Source organism: Notolepis coatsorum (genome assembly GCF_963971535.1).
Source record: "Notolepis coatsorum genome assembly, chromosome: 9".
Taxonomy (NCBI): Eukaryota; Metazoa; Chordata; class Actinopteri; order Aulopiformes; family Paralepididae; genus Notolepis; species Notolepis coatsorum.
Window position 1 is genome coordinate 148,808,704 of NC_140173.1, and position 18,011 is coordinate 148,826,714.

General features: G+C 43.8%; 1 protein-coding gene across 1 annotated transcript in view; it reads right to left on the reverse strand.

Annotated features, from left to right (window-relative positions):
* The window catches only part of lyst (lysosomal trafficking regulator), a 190,048-nt gene that overhangs the window by 52,606 nt on the left and 119,431 nt on the right, over window positions 1–18,011 (reverse strand). Inside the window, 7 exon segments of the mRNA XM_084322050.1 lie at window positions 7,662–7,758; window positions 8,380–8,525; window positions 9,983–10,171; window positions 12,053–12,129; window positions 12,976–13,152; window positions 15,334–15,543; window positions 16,836–17,053. Of these exon segments, the coding sequence (XP_084178176.1) occupies window positions 7,662–7,758; window positions 8,380–8,525; window positions 9,983–10,171; window positions 12,053–12,129; window positions 12,976–13,152; window positions 15,334–15,543; window positions 16,836–17,053 (1,114 nt within the window).

Here is an 18,011-nt window from a genome sequence, read left to right on the forward strand (position 1 = left end):
GCTGATGGGCTCACTAGTGGAATAAGTCTCTCTATCTGATGGGCTCACTAGTGGAATAAGTCTCTATCTGATGGGCTCACTAGTGGAATAAGTCTCTAGCTGATGGGCTCACTAGTGGAATAAGTCTCTATCTGATGGACTCACTAGTGGAATAAGTCTCTATCTGATGGGCTCACTAGTGGAATAAGTCTCTAGCTGATGGGCTCACTAGTGGAATAAGTCTCTATCTGATGGACTCACTAGTGGAATAAGTCTCTATCTGATGGGCTCACTAGTGGAATAAGTCTCTACCTGATGGGCTCACTAGTGGAATAAGTCTCTACCTGATGGGCTCACTAGTGGAATAAGTCTCTACCTGATGGGCTCACTAGTGGAATAAGTCTCTACCTGATGGGCTCACTAGTGGAATACGTCTCTAGCTGATGGGCTCACTAGTGGAATAAGTCTCTAGCTGATGGGCTCACTAGTGGAATAAGTCTCTATCTGATGGGCTCACTAGTGGAATAAGTCTCTACCTGATGGGCTCACTAGTGGAATAAGTCTCTAGCTGATGGGCTCACTAGTGGAATAAGTCTCTATCTGATGGGCTCACTAGTGGAATAAGTCTCTAGCTGATGGGCTCACTAGTGGAATAAGTCTCTATCTGATGGGCTCACTAGTGGAATAAGTCTCTACCTGATGGGCTCACTAGTGGAATAAGTCTCTAGCTGATGGGCTCACTAGTGGAATAAGTCTCTAGCTGATGGGCTCACTAGTGGAATAAGTCTCTAGCTGATGGGCTCACTAGTGGAATAAGTCTCTAGCTGATGGGCTCACTAGTGGAATAAGTCTCTACCTGATGGGCTCACTAGTGGAATAAGTCTCTAGCTGATGGGCTCACTAGTGGAATAAGTCTCTAGCTGATGGGCTCACTAGTGGAATAAGTCTCTAGCTGATGGGCTCACTAGTGGAATAAGTCTCTAGCTGATGGGCTCACTAGTGGAATAAGTCTCTAGCTGATGGGCTCACTAGTGGAATAAGTCTCTAGCTGATGGGCTCACTAGTGCAGGGGTTCCCAAACTTTTCAGGCCGGGGCCCAGAAAATAAGGCGTCAGAGAGCCGCGGCCAGATGCACATCGTCTGGCTTTTTTTTTTTTTCATGCGACCGATTTTTTAAGCCAAATATCACTTCAATCCTATTAAGTTAGTTCAAGTTAGTTATTCATTTATATGTGCTATTTATGAGAGGGCTAACTTGTTGCAAAATAATAATGATAATAATAATAGCCTCATTAAAATACTATTGTTGCTTCGGTTGTTTTCAGTGTTTTATGTGCATAATCTGTTATTTAGTTTGAAATGTTCGTTGAAATAAGTAGATTTTTCGTTTTTGTTTATTTATTAAGTTAATATAAAACCATATAGTCACATTTTAGAATACAATAGAATAGAATTTTAGAATACAACTAGAAACACTGTCCTGGCCTGCTTCTAAGTTCAGTGGCCTGACAAAAAAAAAAAAAAAAAAAATTTTTTAAATCATCTCGTGGCCCATCCGTGGCTGCTCGCGGCCCACCTTTGGGTCGCGACCCCGACTTTGGGAACCACTGCACTAGTGGAATAAGTCTATCTGATGGGCTCACTAGTGGAATAAGTCTCTATCTGATGGGCTCACTAGTGGAATAAGTCTCTCTATCTGATGGGCTCACTAGTGGAATAAGTCTCTATCTGATGGGATCACTAGTGGAATAAGTCTCTCTATCTGATGGGCTCACTAGTGGAATAAGTCTCTAGCTGATGGGCTCACTAGTGGAATAAGTCTCTCTATCTGATGGGCTCACTAGTGGAATAAGTCTCTATCTGATGGGCTCACTAGTGGAATAAGTCTCTAGCTGATGGGCTCACTAGTGGAATAAGTCTCTATCTGATGGGCTCACTAGTGGAATAAGTCTCTAGCTGATGGGCTCACTAGTGGAATAAGTCTCTATCTGATGGACTCACTAGTGGAATAAGTCTCTATCTGATGGGCTCACTAGTGGAATAAGTCTCTACCTGATGGGCTCACTAGTGGAATAAGTCTCTACCTGATGGGCTCACTAGTGGAATAAGTCTCTACCTGATGGGCTCACTAGTGGAATAAGTCTACCTGATGGGCTCACTAGTGGAATACGTCTCTAGCTGATGGGCTCACTAGTGGAATAAGTCTCTAGCTGATGGGCTCACTAGTGGAATAAGTCTCTATCTGATGGGCTCACTAGTGGAATAAGTCTCTACCTGATGGGCTCACTAGTGGAATAAGTCTCTAGCTGATGGGCTCACTAGTGGAATAAGTCTCTAGCTGATGGGCTCACTAGTGGAATAAGTCTCTAGCTGATGGGCTCACTAGTGGAATAAGTCTCTAGCTGATGGGCTCACTAGTGGAATAAGTCTCTACCTGATGGGCTCACTAGTGGAATAAGTCTCTAGCTGATGGGCTCACTAGTGGAATAAGTCTCTAGCTGATGGGCTCACTAGTGGAATAAGTCTCTAGCTGATGGGCTCACTAGTGGAATAAGTCTCTAGCTGATGGGCTCACTAGTGGAATAAGTCTCTAGCTGATGGGCTCACTAGTGGAATAAGTCTCTAGCTGATGGGCTCACTAGTGCAGGGGTTCCCAAACTTTTCAGGCCGGGGCCCAGAAAATAAGGCGTCAGAGAGCCGCGGCCAGATGCACATCGTCTGGCTTTTTTTTTTTTTCATGCGACCGATTTTTTAAGCCAAATATCACTTCAATCCTATTAAGTTAGTTCAAGTTAGTTATTCATTTATATGTGCTATTTATGAGAGGGCTAACTTGTTGCAAAATAATAATGATAATAATAATAGCCTCATTAAAATACTATTGTTGCTTCGGTTGTTTTCAGTGTTTTATGTGCATAATCTGTTATTTAGTTTGAAATGTTCGTTGAAATAAGTAGATTTTTCGTTTTTGTTTATTTATTAAGTTAATATAAAACCATATAGTCACATTTTAGAATACAATAGAATAGAATTTTAGAATACAACTAGAAACACTGTCCTGGCCTGCTTCTAAGTTCAGTGGCCTGACAAAAAATAAAAAAATAAAAAAAATTTAAATCATCTCGTGGCCCATCCGTGGCTGCTCGCGGCCCACCTTTGGGTCGCGACCCCGACTTTGGGAACCACTGCACTAGTGGAATAAGTCTATCTGATGGGCTCACTAGTGGAATAAGTCTCTATCTGATGGGCTCACTAGTGGAATAAGTCTCTCTATCTGATGGGCTCACTAGTGGAATAAGTCTCTATCTGATGGGATCACTAGTGGAATAAGTCTCTCTATCTGATGGGCTCACTAGTGGAATAAGTCTCTAGCTGATGGGCTCACTAGTGGAATAAGTCTCTCTATCTGATGGGCTCACTAGTGGAATAAGTCTCTATCTGATGGGCTCACTAGTGGAATAAGTCTCTAGCTGATGGGCTCACTAGTGGAATAAGTCTCTATCTGATGGACTCACTAGTGGAATAAGTCTCTATCTGATGGGCTCACTAGTGGAATAAGTCTCTAGCTGATGGGCTCACTAGTGGAATAAGTCTCTATCTGATGGACTCACTAGTGGAATAAGTCTCTATCTGATGGGCTCACTAGTGGAATAAGTCTCTACCTGATGGGCTCACTAGTGGAATAAGTCTCTACCTGATGGGCTCACTAGTGGAATAAGTCTCTACCTGATGGGCTCACTAGTGGAATAAGTCTCTACCTGATGGGCTCACTAGTGGAATACGTCTCTAGCTGATGGGCTCACTAGTGGAATAAGTCTCTAGCTGATGGGCTCACTAGTGGAATAAGTCTCTATCTGATGGGCTCACTAGTGGAATAAGTCTCTAGCTGATGGGCTCACTAGTGGAATAAGTCTCTAGCTGATGGGCTCACTAGTGGAATAAGTCTCTCTCTAGCTCCGTGGTCACCAACCCGTCGATCAAGATCGACTGGTCGATCTTTGAGACGTTCCCTGTCGATCTTTCCCTGTCCCAAAAAAAATAGAAAGTGAGACAAATAAATACACAAATTGCACGCGTCTCTCTCTCTCTCTCTCTCTCTCTCTCTCTCTCTGCGTGTCGCAGACGCTGTATGAAAGTGACCAATCAGAGATGAGAGAATACGAGGTGTTCAACTCACAAAAGAAAATTAAAAAAAATACAGCTGTGGTGACGCCAGATCGCTAACATGGCAGAAGCTCCACGGAAGAAAGCGAAAACGTACCTTTTCCATCCAGAATGGGAAGAAGAATTTCTCCATACCTTGGTGAAAGACAAGTGTGTATGTATGTTGTGCAACCAAACACAAGCACTGCCTAAAAGAGGAAATCTGGAGCGGCACCACAACATCAACCACCAGAAATTCAAAGACACCTACCCGCCCAAGAGCACACTTTGTGCAAGAAAAGTTGACGAGTTGAAATCACAGTTGAAGGTCCAGCAATCGCTTTTCACCAAACCTGTTTGTCAACATAAGGCTGCTAGTGAAGCATCGTTTCGTGTAAGTTACCTTTTGGCTAAACACAAGAAGCCCTTTACAGATGGAGAGTTAGTCAAGGAAGCAATAGCCATTACCGCAGATACTGTTTTGAGTGACTTCAAAAACAAACAAGAGATCAAAACCGCACTACGTGCTGTACCTCTGGGCCCTGCAACAGTGACAAGGAGGGTCGAGTCACTGTCCGAGGACGTGGACAGACAAGTGTTAATGGATTTGGCACGCTGTGAATATTTCTCATTACAGTTTGATGAATCCGTGGATGTAATGGACACAGCGCAGCTTGTTGCATTTGTCAAAATGGTTTTCCAGGATTCTACAACAAAGGAGGATTTCCTCACTCTTTTACACTTAAAGGAGAAAACGAGGGGTGTGGATATTTACAATGAGTTCAAAAAATATGTCTGTGAAAATGACATACCCATTCATAAACTAGTGGCGATTACTACTGACGGGGCCCCAGCAATGCGCGGTGCGCGCAATGGATTTATTGGACTGTGCCGTAATGACGCTGATTTCCCTTCCTTCGTGACTTATCACTGTGTGATCCATCAGCAGGCCTTGGCTGGGAAGGTGTTGGACTTTTCCCATGTAATGACACTGGTGGTGAAACTAGTCAACTCGATTCGAGCGAAAGCGCTTCAGCACCGCTTATTCAAAGCGTTATTGGATGAGCTCGATGCCGCTTACGGAGACCTGCTTCTCCATGCTGATGTGCGGTGGTTGAGTCGCGGCAAAGTGCTGCAGCGATTTATTGACTTGCTGCCTGAGATCAAGACGTTCCTGTCGACAAGGAACGAGGAGCACAAGGAACTGTCAGACAATGCGTGGCTACTGGACCTGGGGTTCCTGACAGACATAACCGCAAAACTGAACGCACTCAACTACGAGCTGCAGGGAAAAGACAGACGCCTTCCCCCCACATGATAAGCGCAGTGAATGGGTTCAAGGCCAAGCTCTGTGTTTGGACCACCCACCTAAAGAATAGGAGGCTGACGCACTTTCCCAACCTGGAGAAAATGGCACAGGCATTGGAAGACAATGATGCTTTTGACCCTGAGCAGTACTGTACTCACCTGGACAAACTGGCAACAGAGTTCAATCGGCGTTTTGGTGAGTTCGATGTCATGGGAGATATTGCTGCATTTGTCTCAAACCCATTTGTGCCCATTGATATAGAGCAGGTAGCAGCCAAATTCCAGCAAGTATTTAATTTGCAAAGTGGAGTTGACATGGAGATGGTTGATTTACAAAATGACATAGAGCTGAAAGCCAGATCAAGGGACAGTGATTTTTGGGGACTTGTCAGCAGAGAGAAGTTTCCTCTTCTCACTGCATGTGCACTAAAAGTGAGTGCCTACTTTGGATCCACGTATCTCTGTGAAATGTCATTTTCACAGATGAAAATAATCAAATCAAAGTACAGGAGCCGCCTTACTGACAGACACCTCACAGACTGTCTCAGACTGGCAGTCAGTAGCTATGAGCCTAACTACAAAGCACTTGTAGACATTATCCAGTCACAGCCATCACACTGACTTCACTTGAGTGAGAAACATGACTGTTTTTATGTGAAGTGATGCTGCACTTAGCAATGACAGAGTACATATTACAGTTCTACTTATTTTTTGATGTGAAGTGATGCTGCACTTAGCACTGACTGAGAGTACATATTACAGTTCTACTTATTTTTTGATGTGAAGTGATGCTGCACTTAGCACTGACTGAGAGTACATATTACAGTTCTACTTATTTTTTGATGTGAAGTGATGCTGCAGTTAGCACTGACTGAGAACATATTACAGTTCTACTTATTTTTTGATGTGAAGTGATGCTGCACTTAGCACTGACTGAGAGTACATATTACAGTTCTACTTATTTTTTGATGTGAAGTGATGCTGCAGTTAGCACTGACTGAGAACATATTACAGTTCTACTTATTTTTTGATGTGAAGTGATGCTGCACTTAGCACTGACTGAGAGAACATATTACAGTTCTACTTATTTTTTGATGTGAAGTGATGCTGCAGTTAGCACTGACTGAGAACATATTACAGTTCTACTTATTTTTTGATGTGAAGTGATGCTGCACTTAGCACTGACTGAGAGAACATATTACAGTTCTACTTATTTTTTGATGTGAAGTGATGCTGCACTTAGCACTGACCTGAGTACATATTACAGTTCTACTTATTTTTTGATGTGAAGTGATGCTGCACTTAGCACTGACAGAGTACATATTACAGTTCTACTTATTTTTTGATGTGAAGTGATGCTGCACTTAGCACTGACCTGAGTACATATTACAGTTCTACTTTGACTGCATGTAATTAGAATACAGGCAAATAAAAGTCATTTAGTTTAAAGTACAATTGTGGCTGTCTTTTTCTCTCAACGCTTCAATAGGTAGATCTTGCCTTCACCAACAAAAAAAAATGATCTTGGGCTTAAAAAGGTTGGTGACCACTGCTCTAGCTGATGGGCTCACTAGTGGAATAAGTCTCTATCTGATGGGCTCACTAGTGGAATACGTCTCTCTCTATCTGATGGGCTCACTAGTGGAATACATCTCTATCTGATGGGCTCACTAGTGGAATAAGTCTCTATCTGATGGGCTCACTAGTGGAATAAGTCTCTAGCTGATGGGCTCACTAGTGGAATATGTCTCTATCTGATGGGCTCACTAGTGGAATACGTCTCTATCTGATGGGCTCACTAGTGGAATAAGTCTCTATCTGATGGGCTCACTAGTGGAATAAGTCTCTACCTGATGGGCTCACTAGTGGAATAAGTCTCTCTACCTGATGGGCTCACTAGTGGAATAAGTCTCTATCTGATGGGCTCACTAGTGGAATAAGTCTCTACCTGATGGGCTCACTAGTGGAATAAGTCTCTATCTGATGGGCTCACTAGTGGAATAAGTCTCTATCTGATGGGCTCACTAGTGGAATAAGTCTCTACCTGATGGGCTCACTAGTGGAATAAGTCTCTAGCTGATGGGCTCACTTAATCGTATACCTTGCCTCACACTATTTTGTTTTTATCAACTTGCTTGTGAAGCACTTTGGTGTCAGCTGCCGCTGCCTGGAAATGTGCTATACAAATAAAACTGACTTGACTTGACTTGACTAGTGGAATAAGTCTCTACCTGATGGGTTCGCTGGTGGCCTTGTCCTTCACAGTGGAGGAGAAGGACGAGTGAGTCTTGTCTTCGAACAGGAACGCCAGCGGGGACCTCCCTGTGCCTAAACACACAAAATGTGGACAAGAATTTAGATTCTTTCGATTTTTTGAAATGTTTTCATGTGAAATACACCATCAAATGTAAATGACAAAAGATATATATATATATATATATATATATATATATATATATATATATATATATATATATATATATATATATATATATATATATATAAACACTTTTGTAAATGACTGGCTACTTATGTTAGGAAGCACCATGTCAAATGTGGTAGCAGTAAACGCACAAACACCAGAGATGTAAAAACAGTGTTTACATGCACAGTCACTGTTGATATCTGGGAGATTCAAGTAGTACAAAACCCAATGTGACATTTTATATTATACCAATTTCACGACCATACTAGCAATTTAAATTCTCGTTCCATACAAGCTCCCAGCAGCCCCACAAAAAAAACTCTTTCATCTCCCAAAAAAGAGGCTTGCCCCCCCCTGCCCCAAAAATGTAATACCTGTGCAAATAAAATAAAATATTTTTATACCTTTTATGGCCTTAAATTGAGAATTATTCATTTAATACTTTTTAATACCCCGCAGATACCCTGACACACACACACCGAACCCTGAGCTGCAGAGTGTGGTTATAGATCCTAAATCCTCACCGTCTGCCTTGCGTCGGTCTTTGAGCAGGTATTTGTTGGGGATGGTCAGGTAACACCTCTGCAGCCGCCGGCGCTCCCGGTTCGACCCCTCGGTGGGATCCAGCTGCCAGGACGTTGGGTAGGACATCTGGTCGTACCACACCGCACTGAAACACAACAGTAAGACGTCTGGTCGTACCACACCGCACTGAAACACAACAGTAAGACGTCTGGTCGTACCACACCGCACTGAAACACAACAGACGTCTGGTCGTACCACACCGCACTGAAACACAACAGTAAGACGTCTGGTCGTACCACACCGCACTGAAACACAACAGTAAGACGTCTGGTCGTACCACACCGCACTGAAACACAACAGTAAGACGTCTGGTCGTACCACACCGCACTGAAACACAACAGACGTCTGGTCGTACCACACCGCACTGAAACACAACAGTAAGACGTCTGGTCGTACCACACCGCACTGAAACACAACAGACGTCTGGTCGTACCACACCGCACTGAAACACAACAGTAAGACGTCTGGTCGTACCACACCGCACTGAAACACAACAGACGTCTGGTCGTACCACACCGCACTGAAACACAACAGTAAGACGTCTGGTCGTACCACACCGCACTGAAACACAACAGACGTCTGGTCGTACCACACCGCACTGAAACACAACAGTAAGACGTCTGGTCGTACCACACCGCACTGAAACACAACAGTAAGACGTCTGGTCGTACCACACCGCACTGAAACACAACAGTAAGACGTCTGGTCGTACCACACCGCACTGAAACACAACAGTAAGACGTCTGGTCGTACCACACCGCAAATTTGCAATGCATGAGGGTCATCCTTTTGTGTTAAATGGCTGCATAAAGCAAGCATTTGTTGACTCTCATGTGGATAAGAGTATTAAAACTTGAAAAATATCCGTTTAAGGTAAATTTAGAACAGATAAAAAAATATGCGATTAATTTGCGATTAATCGCGAGTTAACTATGGACAATCATGCGATTAATCAGATAAAATATTTTAATATATATATTTTTTTTAATCAACTTTTTTTCCCATTTTCTATTTTTCTCCCATCCCAATTTCGTATTGTCCAATTCTACCCTCCCCTGTCTCGAACGTTGTTAGACCATGCCTCCCACAGGTCGGCTGCAATGTGGACGAAGCCTTGCATCACGTGTCCCCTCCGGTACTCGAGGAGGCAGCCGTCGCATCTTTTCACCTGCACAGCGCAATCTCTCAGCGGCGAGGGTCTGCGTGGGAGGGACACGCCGCCCCCGTCGCTTCCTGATTCTACTGCGCAGGCGCACCAACCGACCTGTAGGAGTCGCTGTCCACAACATCCGATCCCCACCCACCAGCTTCCCACCCTTAATACTGCCAATTGCGTTAGTATGAACAACCAGCCAAGCTGGTAGCAATGCTGAGAGCTGGGCTCGAACCCAGCATCTCCTGCATTAGTGGCGAGCGCCTTGCCCACTGCGGCACTTAGCCGGCCCCAAAAAAAATGATATACATTATATATAACAATATTTTAATCTTAATATCTATGCTAACCCAGAGAGAGACACTGTGAAGCCACGGCGCGCGCCTCACCGGTCGTGTGTGAGCTGCTGCACCAGCTCCTGCCAGTGGCGGCTGGCGCTGAGCTCGATCTTGTAGAGGCCCCGGATGTGCTGGATCACCTTCTTCCGCTCCATGCCCTGGCGCAGGGAGACGTTCTGGGTGATGTCCGCCGCGATCTTGGAGATGTCCTTGGATTTGCCCTCCAGCCTCTGGATGAGACTGTGGTCGGGGAACAAACGAGAAACGCTTAGAAAATGGTTTTTATCCAAAGCGCTTTACAATTTTTTCGACACATTCACTCACACATTCAGACACACCGACATACTGTACAGTATGGTGGGGCTGTGACAAGTACATACTGTACAGTGTGGTGGGGCTGGGACAAGTACATACTGTACAGAGGACCATCTGCATTACTGCATGTGGGAAACTCAATTTCTACAGATCTGTCGATGAAATCAACTCATTGATTAGTCGACAAATCCTATGGCTGGAGGACAACATGCTTCATTCTCCCTGTGCAATACAGATATCAACACATTATCAATACAGATATCAACACATTATCAGTAACAATTGTGTCTTGAATTCACAGGTTTATTCAACCAACTTTGGTTTATTCCTGAATAACAATTCGTTCCTGAATAATGGCCAAAACAATTCTCATGATATTTCGTCAGGTATCTTTACTGCGCAATGTGACCATAAAAAGATATTTAAAAGGTACATTATTGTTATTGCTATGTACAATGGAGACAGACACAACACTATGGATTCTAACAACTTATTAACCCATTCCGTGCCAATCACGATGATAGTCGGGTTAACTCGCCATCGCTTGCGTGCCAATCACGAGTAGGGTTTTAATCGTTATTTCTTTTATTAGCGATATCCATTCATTTTTCATCCATCCATCCAGCCTGACGTTATCATTGGGAATGGGTCTGAGCTCGCAAAGGGCAAATACCGCCGTCTATCGTCTCCCGGATGGTATTGCACATCATTGGATTGGATTGGCTGGGACTGTGCATCAAAAAAATAAGTCCGGTCCAGGTTTTACTTCTCGGCGCATGCAGCTGGATACTATTGCATTGACTGTGGGGACTGGAAGCATCGTGGATTATGTGTTTTGGACTATAACGTTGGATCAATGGATGCGATCGATATTTGGAATGGCGATCAGGAATTGGATTAATCTTTGGACATCAGATGTGAGGTAAGGCCTTTATGTTACGAATCTTGGGGTAATCAGATGTTCCTTTCTCCGCCATCGGAGCGAGTGTGTGTGTGTGTGTGTGAGGTTCGCGCCGACCAAAGTACGGAGAAGCGATTTTTCAGACCCCGCTTCTCTTCGTACATGAGGACACATATACTATCGATAATCTAGCGTTTATTTGAAAACTATTCATAAATCAGCCGAAAAATTACAACGTGTTTTGTGTATTCCACTAAAGGGCTATTATTGTCTTTCTCTGGAATTACTAGAAATCTCCAAAACTATACTCTTATTCAAAACGGTATAAAACGGAAATGTACAGATTAAAAAACAATCTGTTTCGTACATGTTGACTGCAAGCAAGTCATTGATAAGCGACGGGTGTATTAGACCCATAGCCATAATTTAAGATATAGTTTAAGTGTTCGCAAATATCCCCGTCCTCCCATTGATTAAAGCGGTGGCAATCTAGACCTAATTTGGTCATATGGGCGTGGCTCTGAATGAGTTAAACAAGAAATTTTAAAGTAGCGCTTACACATCTTTCCACTGCTCTATATGGAGGTGTCGTTTTTTTGGGTTGAAATAAAATTCGGCGATCTTTTTTTATGATTAATTGCGAATATTTTCATGTTGAGCTATGGATTGTGGATGAATATGCACAGAAAGGTACACCATGCAAATGTTAATGCTTTATTTGTTTTAAACGAGACTATTTAGAAATGGGCAATGGGGAAATACATTGCGTTGGGCAGAGGGTGGAACACAGAAAAACGGCAATGACGTAACCACTACACCTCCCTATTCCGTGTCCCTAGCTTGTTCTGGGTTACGGATACTGCTGGGAAAAAACAAATACCGTCAGGAAAGAACGTTGTACTCACGTTTTCTGGGTGTTGGACATCTTCTTCTCCCAGGCCAGCTTGCTGCTCTTCTCCTCCGCCTCGTACTTGAGTTTCTCCTGGAAGAACAGGGACGTAAATTAGTTTCTTGTAAGGCTGTCCCCGAAGCCTGTTTTTGGGATTCGAACTTAGTCATAATTTTCGAAAGAACGTTCGAACCTTCGTTTTTAATAAAAAAAAGAAAAATGTAATAAACTTTTCCCCCCCTAAATACATAAAGAAATGATATATATATATATATATATATATATATATATATATATATATATATATATATATATATATATATATATATAAATATCCTCAAACTAAATCCTCAATTTGAATAAAGTGATTAATCTGATTAAATTAGTCTCTTTTTTATTAAATCAACTTTCTTTAATGAATATAACTTTTTAATACTATAATATTAGTGTAGCCTAATCTTTATCTGCAACTGTGAAGAAAAACCCCATTGGTTTAAACAGAATGAATAGACACGTAAGAAATATAATATATATATTTTTTTATTAAAAATTATAAATTCGAATTTTGATTTAGAATTCGAATGTTAACGTAACAAACAAACGTTCGAACATTCGGGCTCAGCCTTAGTTTCTTGGGGACAAATATCCCAAAACGCTGCCTGTATAAAAGGCCAGGTAGGGAAGCTGACCGAACCGCTGTCCTGTGAACACGGCACAACTCCAATGATGGTATGTTAGGGTATTTATTTAGTTACATTGTTTATTTATTTATTTCATTTATCCATCTATCCATCCATCCATCCATCCATCCATCCATCCATCCATCTATGCTCATGTTATGCCTGTCTATTTTAAGTCCATTATATCTACATTATTGCTGTGAAGCACTTTGGGCTACAATTCTTGCATGAAAGGTGGTCTACAAATAAAGTGTATTACCTCTTTGATGGCCTTGAGCAGGTCGGGCTTGTGCGGGGCGTTGGGGGGGATGCAGCGGTGGCCGCACAGCTTCAGGGACGTCATGAAGACCCCCACGGCGCTCTGCTCCTCTTTGCTCAGCTGGTCCCTGTGATCGTGGAGCATCTCGTACAGGTAGAGGGCGAGCTTCGGGCCGTGCTGAGGAGAGAGGAGACGAGGAGACACAACATCAGTGTTAATTTTGGCAGCTATTTTTATTTTAGTTTTAGTCTTAGTCATGTGTCAAATGCTCCTTTTTCGTTTTCATCATATTTAGTCATCTTCATTTATTTTTCGTTTAGTCAGTTTTAGTCAACAACAGGTCTGAGCATTTTAGTATTCGTTTAGTCTCGATTTAGTCTTAAATAAATTTAAATAATTATTAAAGAAAACTTTAATACCTTTTTTTATTTTTAATAAATCATAATTTTTTGTCTCGCCACTCAGTTACAGCCTCATAAGTTGCCGTGAGTTTTTTCTAAACAAAAAAAGCTAACGTTAGTGCTAGCTGGTTAGACTTATTGATTGATTGAAAACCTTTATTTGTCCCCAAGGGGAGATTCAGGTGTCCATCACATCACAGCACCGACACAGCCATCTAAAAACAGTTCATACACATAACATACAATTATTTAGTACTTTGTTAAAAACAAAGTGTGTGAAGTTTGTCAGGGTCCTGGTTATTTTGACATGATTAAAATCCCCGTTGATGAGTATTAATGCGTTGGGATGATGTTGCCGTTACCTCGGAGGACTAGCGGATGTCACTCTTCTTCTACGGTGTTGGAATGTAAGCTACCGTTAGCTAGCAAGTAAACAGTCTTGACGATAAAGCAAAATTGCATTTCGCGAACTACATTTTGTGTCGTCAGTTGAATGAATTATTTACGTCACGTTAGTCAAGTGTCACATGGTCGCCATTAACGTGACGTCACGTCTCATTGTCGTCAGGGGAAAAAGCTTCGTTGACGAGCATATTTAGTCATCATTTTAGTTGACAGAATTAACACTGCACAGGTCCTAAATATTATTATCATTTATACATCTCCTACAGGGAGAGGGTTAGGGTTAGGGTTAGGAGAGAGGAGACGAGGACACAGGAACAGTGGTGGCAGCTGTTCTCACAGATCACTATGAACGCATTTCAATGAGCCAATGACCTTCTCAAAGTCCTTGACCATTCATGGACTAACAATTTCCGAAAGTCGAGGACACCCGTAGAAATCTACTTATAAAACATGGATACTTTATGAATCCCCAGGGGGAGAAGATAACCACACACACAGAGAAAGAGATAGAGGGCAAGAGAGAGAGAGAGCGAGAGAGAGAGAGAATATTGCCATGGCAACGCCAGCGGGCTGACGGAGAGAGAGCGTGAAGAAGACATCTCTCTGGGTTTAGTTCAATGCTGAGGCAAGACAGCTGTCTGAGAACTGAGCTGGAGACAGAGGAACCCTCCCTCTCTCCTCTCTCTCTCTCTCTCTCTCTCTCTCTCTCTCTCTCTCTCTCTCTCTCTCTCTCTCTCTCTCTCTCTCTCTCTCTCTCTCTCTCTCTCTCTCTCTCTCTCTCTCTCTCTCTCTCTCTCTCTCTCTCTCTCTCTCTCTCTCTCTCTCTCTTCTCTCTCTCTCTCTCTCTCTCTCTCTCTCTCTCTCTCTCTCTCTCTCTCTCTCTCTCTCTCTCTCTCTCTCTCTCTCTCTCTCTGAATGTGTATGTTCTAAATGTGTATGTTCTGAATGTGTATGTTCTGGGCGTGTATGTTCTGAATGTGTATGTTCTGGGCGTGTATGTTCTGGGTGTGTATGTTCTGGGTGTGTATGTTCTGAATGTGTATGTTCTGATGTGTATGTTCTGGGCGTGTATGTTCTGAATGTGTATGTTCTGAATGTGTATGTTCTGAATGTGTATGTTCTGGGCGTGTATGTTCTGAATGTGTATGTTCTGGGCGTGTATGTTCTGAATGTGTATGTTCTGGGCGTGTATGTTCTGAATGTGTATGTTCTGAATGTGTATGTTCTGAATGTGTATGTTCTGGGCGTGTATGTTCTGAATGTGTATGTTCTGAATGTGTATGTTCTGAATGTGTATGTTCTGAATGTGTATGTTCTGAATGTGTATGTTCTGGGCGTGTATGTTCTGAATGTGTATGTTCTGAATGTGTATGTTCTGGGCGTGTCGGTGGCAGATTTTCTATGACTTTTACCAGCGAACTCACCAGGTTCCCAGATGTTCCTCATCTGGATAATAGAACTCTCTAATAGAACTCTCTAATAGAACTCTCTAATAGAACTCTCTAATAGAACTCCATGATATTCCCGTCTGTGTACAAGCGAGGCCACTCACCTCCAGACCCGGACTGAGGCTCTCCCGGAGGATCTCAGAGTGGCTGGCGTCGAACACGAACTCCAGCGCCTCCTTCCTGTCGGCCAGGGGAAGTGACGGGCTGAGCGTGTGGACCAGCAGGCGACCGATCTGCACCCGGAACGTGTCCCGACACGACCACAGGATCCGGCGCCACTGCTGCCGCGGGGCTCCACCGCGACCCGTGCTGCCCTGAGGAACCACAGAAGAAGAAGTCAGCCTTCTGACCCGTACTGCCCTGAGGAACCACAGAAGAAGAAGTCAGCCTTCTGACCCGTGCTGCCCTGAGGAACCACAGAAGAAGAAGTCAGCCTTCTGACCCGTACTGCCCTGAGGAACCACAGAAGAAGAAGTCAGCCTTCTGACCCGTACTGCCCTGAGGAACCACAGAAGAAGAAGTCAGCCTTCTGACCCGTACTGCCCTGAGGAACCACAGAAGAAGAAGTCAGCCTTCTGACCCGTACTGCCTGAGGAACCACAGAAGAAGAAGTCAGTCTTCTGACGCGTACTGCCCTGAGGAACCACAGAAGAAGAAGTCAGCCTTCTGACGCGTACTGCCCTGAGAAACCACAGAAGAAGTCAGCCTTCTGACACGTACTGCCCTGAGGAACCACAGAAGAAGTCAGCCTTCTGACGCGTACTGCCCCGAGGAACCACAGAAGAAGGAAGTCAGCCTTCTGACCCGTACTGCCCTGAGGAACCACAGAAGAAGTCAGCCTTCTGACACGTACTGCCCTGAGGAACCACAGAAGAAGTCAGCCTTCTGACGCGTACTGCCCCGAGGAACCACAGAAGAAGTCAGCCTTCTGACGCGTACTGCCCCGAGGAACCACAGAAGAAGTCAGCCTTCTGACCCGTACTGCCCCGAGGAACCACAGAAGAAGTCAGCCTTCTGACACGTACTGCCCCGAGGAACCACAGAAGAAGTCAGCCTTCTGACGCGTACTGCCCCGAGGAACCACAGAAGAAGTCAGCCTCACTTGTCCTGTTTGTTCCTCCTGAGCATCTTAGCGCTGATTTTCTACACTGCTGTTTGAAGATGAAACTTTTAAAACAAAATAAGAGTTTATACTAGGGATGTTCGATATTGGCTTTTTTACCGATATCCGATATACCGATATTGTCCAACTCTTAATTTCCGATACCGATATCAACCGATACCAATATATGCAGGGTTTCCCCCCCCAAAAAAACCGGAATAATTTCAGGTAATTAACATTACATATCTCTTGTCATGGAATTAACACAACATTATGCATACTTTTCACAATAAATAAAATAAGAATTTGTTCTTACTTGCTTGCCTGGGTAAATAAAGGTTAAATAAATGTAAATAAATAATTTATTTCTTTTTTGAAAACCGTTACCGATCATTTCCGATATTACATTTTAATGCCAATATCGGTAGGCCGATAATATCGGACATCCCTAGTATATACATTTTCAGAGTATAGTCATCATCATCTTCCTCCTCATCATCATACCAGGCTGATCTTGATCCCCTCCATCATGAGCTTCAGGATGGCCTTCTGAAAGCACTTCTTGCTGGCGGGGGGGAGGGGCGGGGGGACGGGCGAGACCGGGAAGGGGGAGGCGGAGCCGTTCTCGTCCGGCGGGACATGGTCAGCCGGGTCGGGGGTCAACGGCAGGTGGTCCGGGGAGTCTGGGATGTTCAGGAGGTCGAAGAAGTCCTGGCTGACCTCTGGAACGAGAGAGAGAGGGAGGGAGAGAGAGAGAGAGAGGGAGGGAGGAGAGAGAGAGAGGAGGAGGAGGGAGGAGCAGGATCAGAGGACATGCAGGGAGGAGGCTAGGAGAATAATAAGACAAGGAAGAGTCTGTGTCGTCATAGAACCGTTCCAACATGGCTTCCCCTTCACCGCTGGGCAGTTGGTGGAAGAAGTACACAGTTCCTTACTTAAGTAAAATTTGAAATACCCAATACCCACGCATTCTACATGACGTTTATGTATTTCCAGTGCATGGGAGCGTTCAATCCTAAAGTACGTTTTATTTTTTTACAGTAATCTAATATACATTTCCAGGAGGTCTTTATATCAATTCTCTGCTCGTTTTATGCCCGTCTATAAACGTGCCTATTTTGTGTCTACATTACTGCCGTGAAGCACTTTGGGCTGCAATTCTTGTATGAAAGGTGCTATATACGAATTAAGTTTATTTTAAGTTAAGTTTATTATTTTTTTTTTTGGTCCACTTTTTCTCCCATTTTTCCATATTTTCTCCCATCCCAATTTCGTATCATCCAATTCAACCCTCCCCTGTCACGAACGCTGTTTCTTGCCTCCCACAAGCCGGCTGCAATGTGGACTAAGTCATACATAGCACAAGTCCCCTCCGGTACTTGAGGTAACAGCAGTCGCATCTTTTCACCTGCGCAGCTCGATCTCTCAGTGTCGAGGAGTAACGCGTGGGAGGCTCACGCTGCCCCCGACACTTCCTGATTCTACTGCGCAGGCGCACCAACCGACTTGTAGGAGTCGCTTGTTCACAACGTTCGATCCCCACCCTTCAGTTTTCCCTCCCCGTAATACGGCCAATGTGTATTACTGCGGACGACCAGCCAAACTGAAAAACAATGTGGAGAGCTGGATTCGAACACGCGAATCCTAGCGTCTCCACACTGGTGGCGAGTGCCTTGCCCA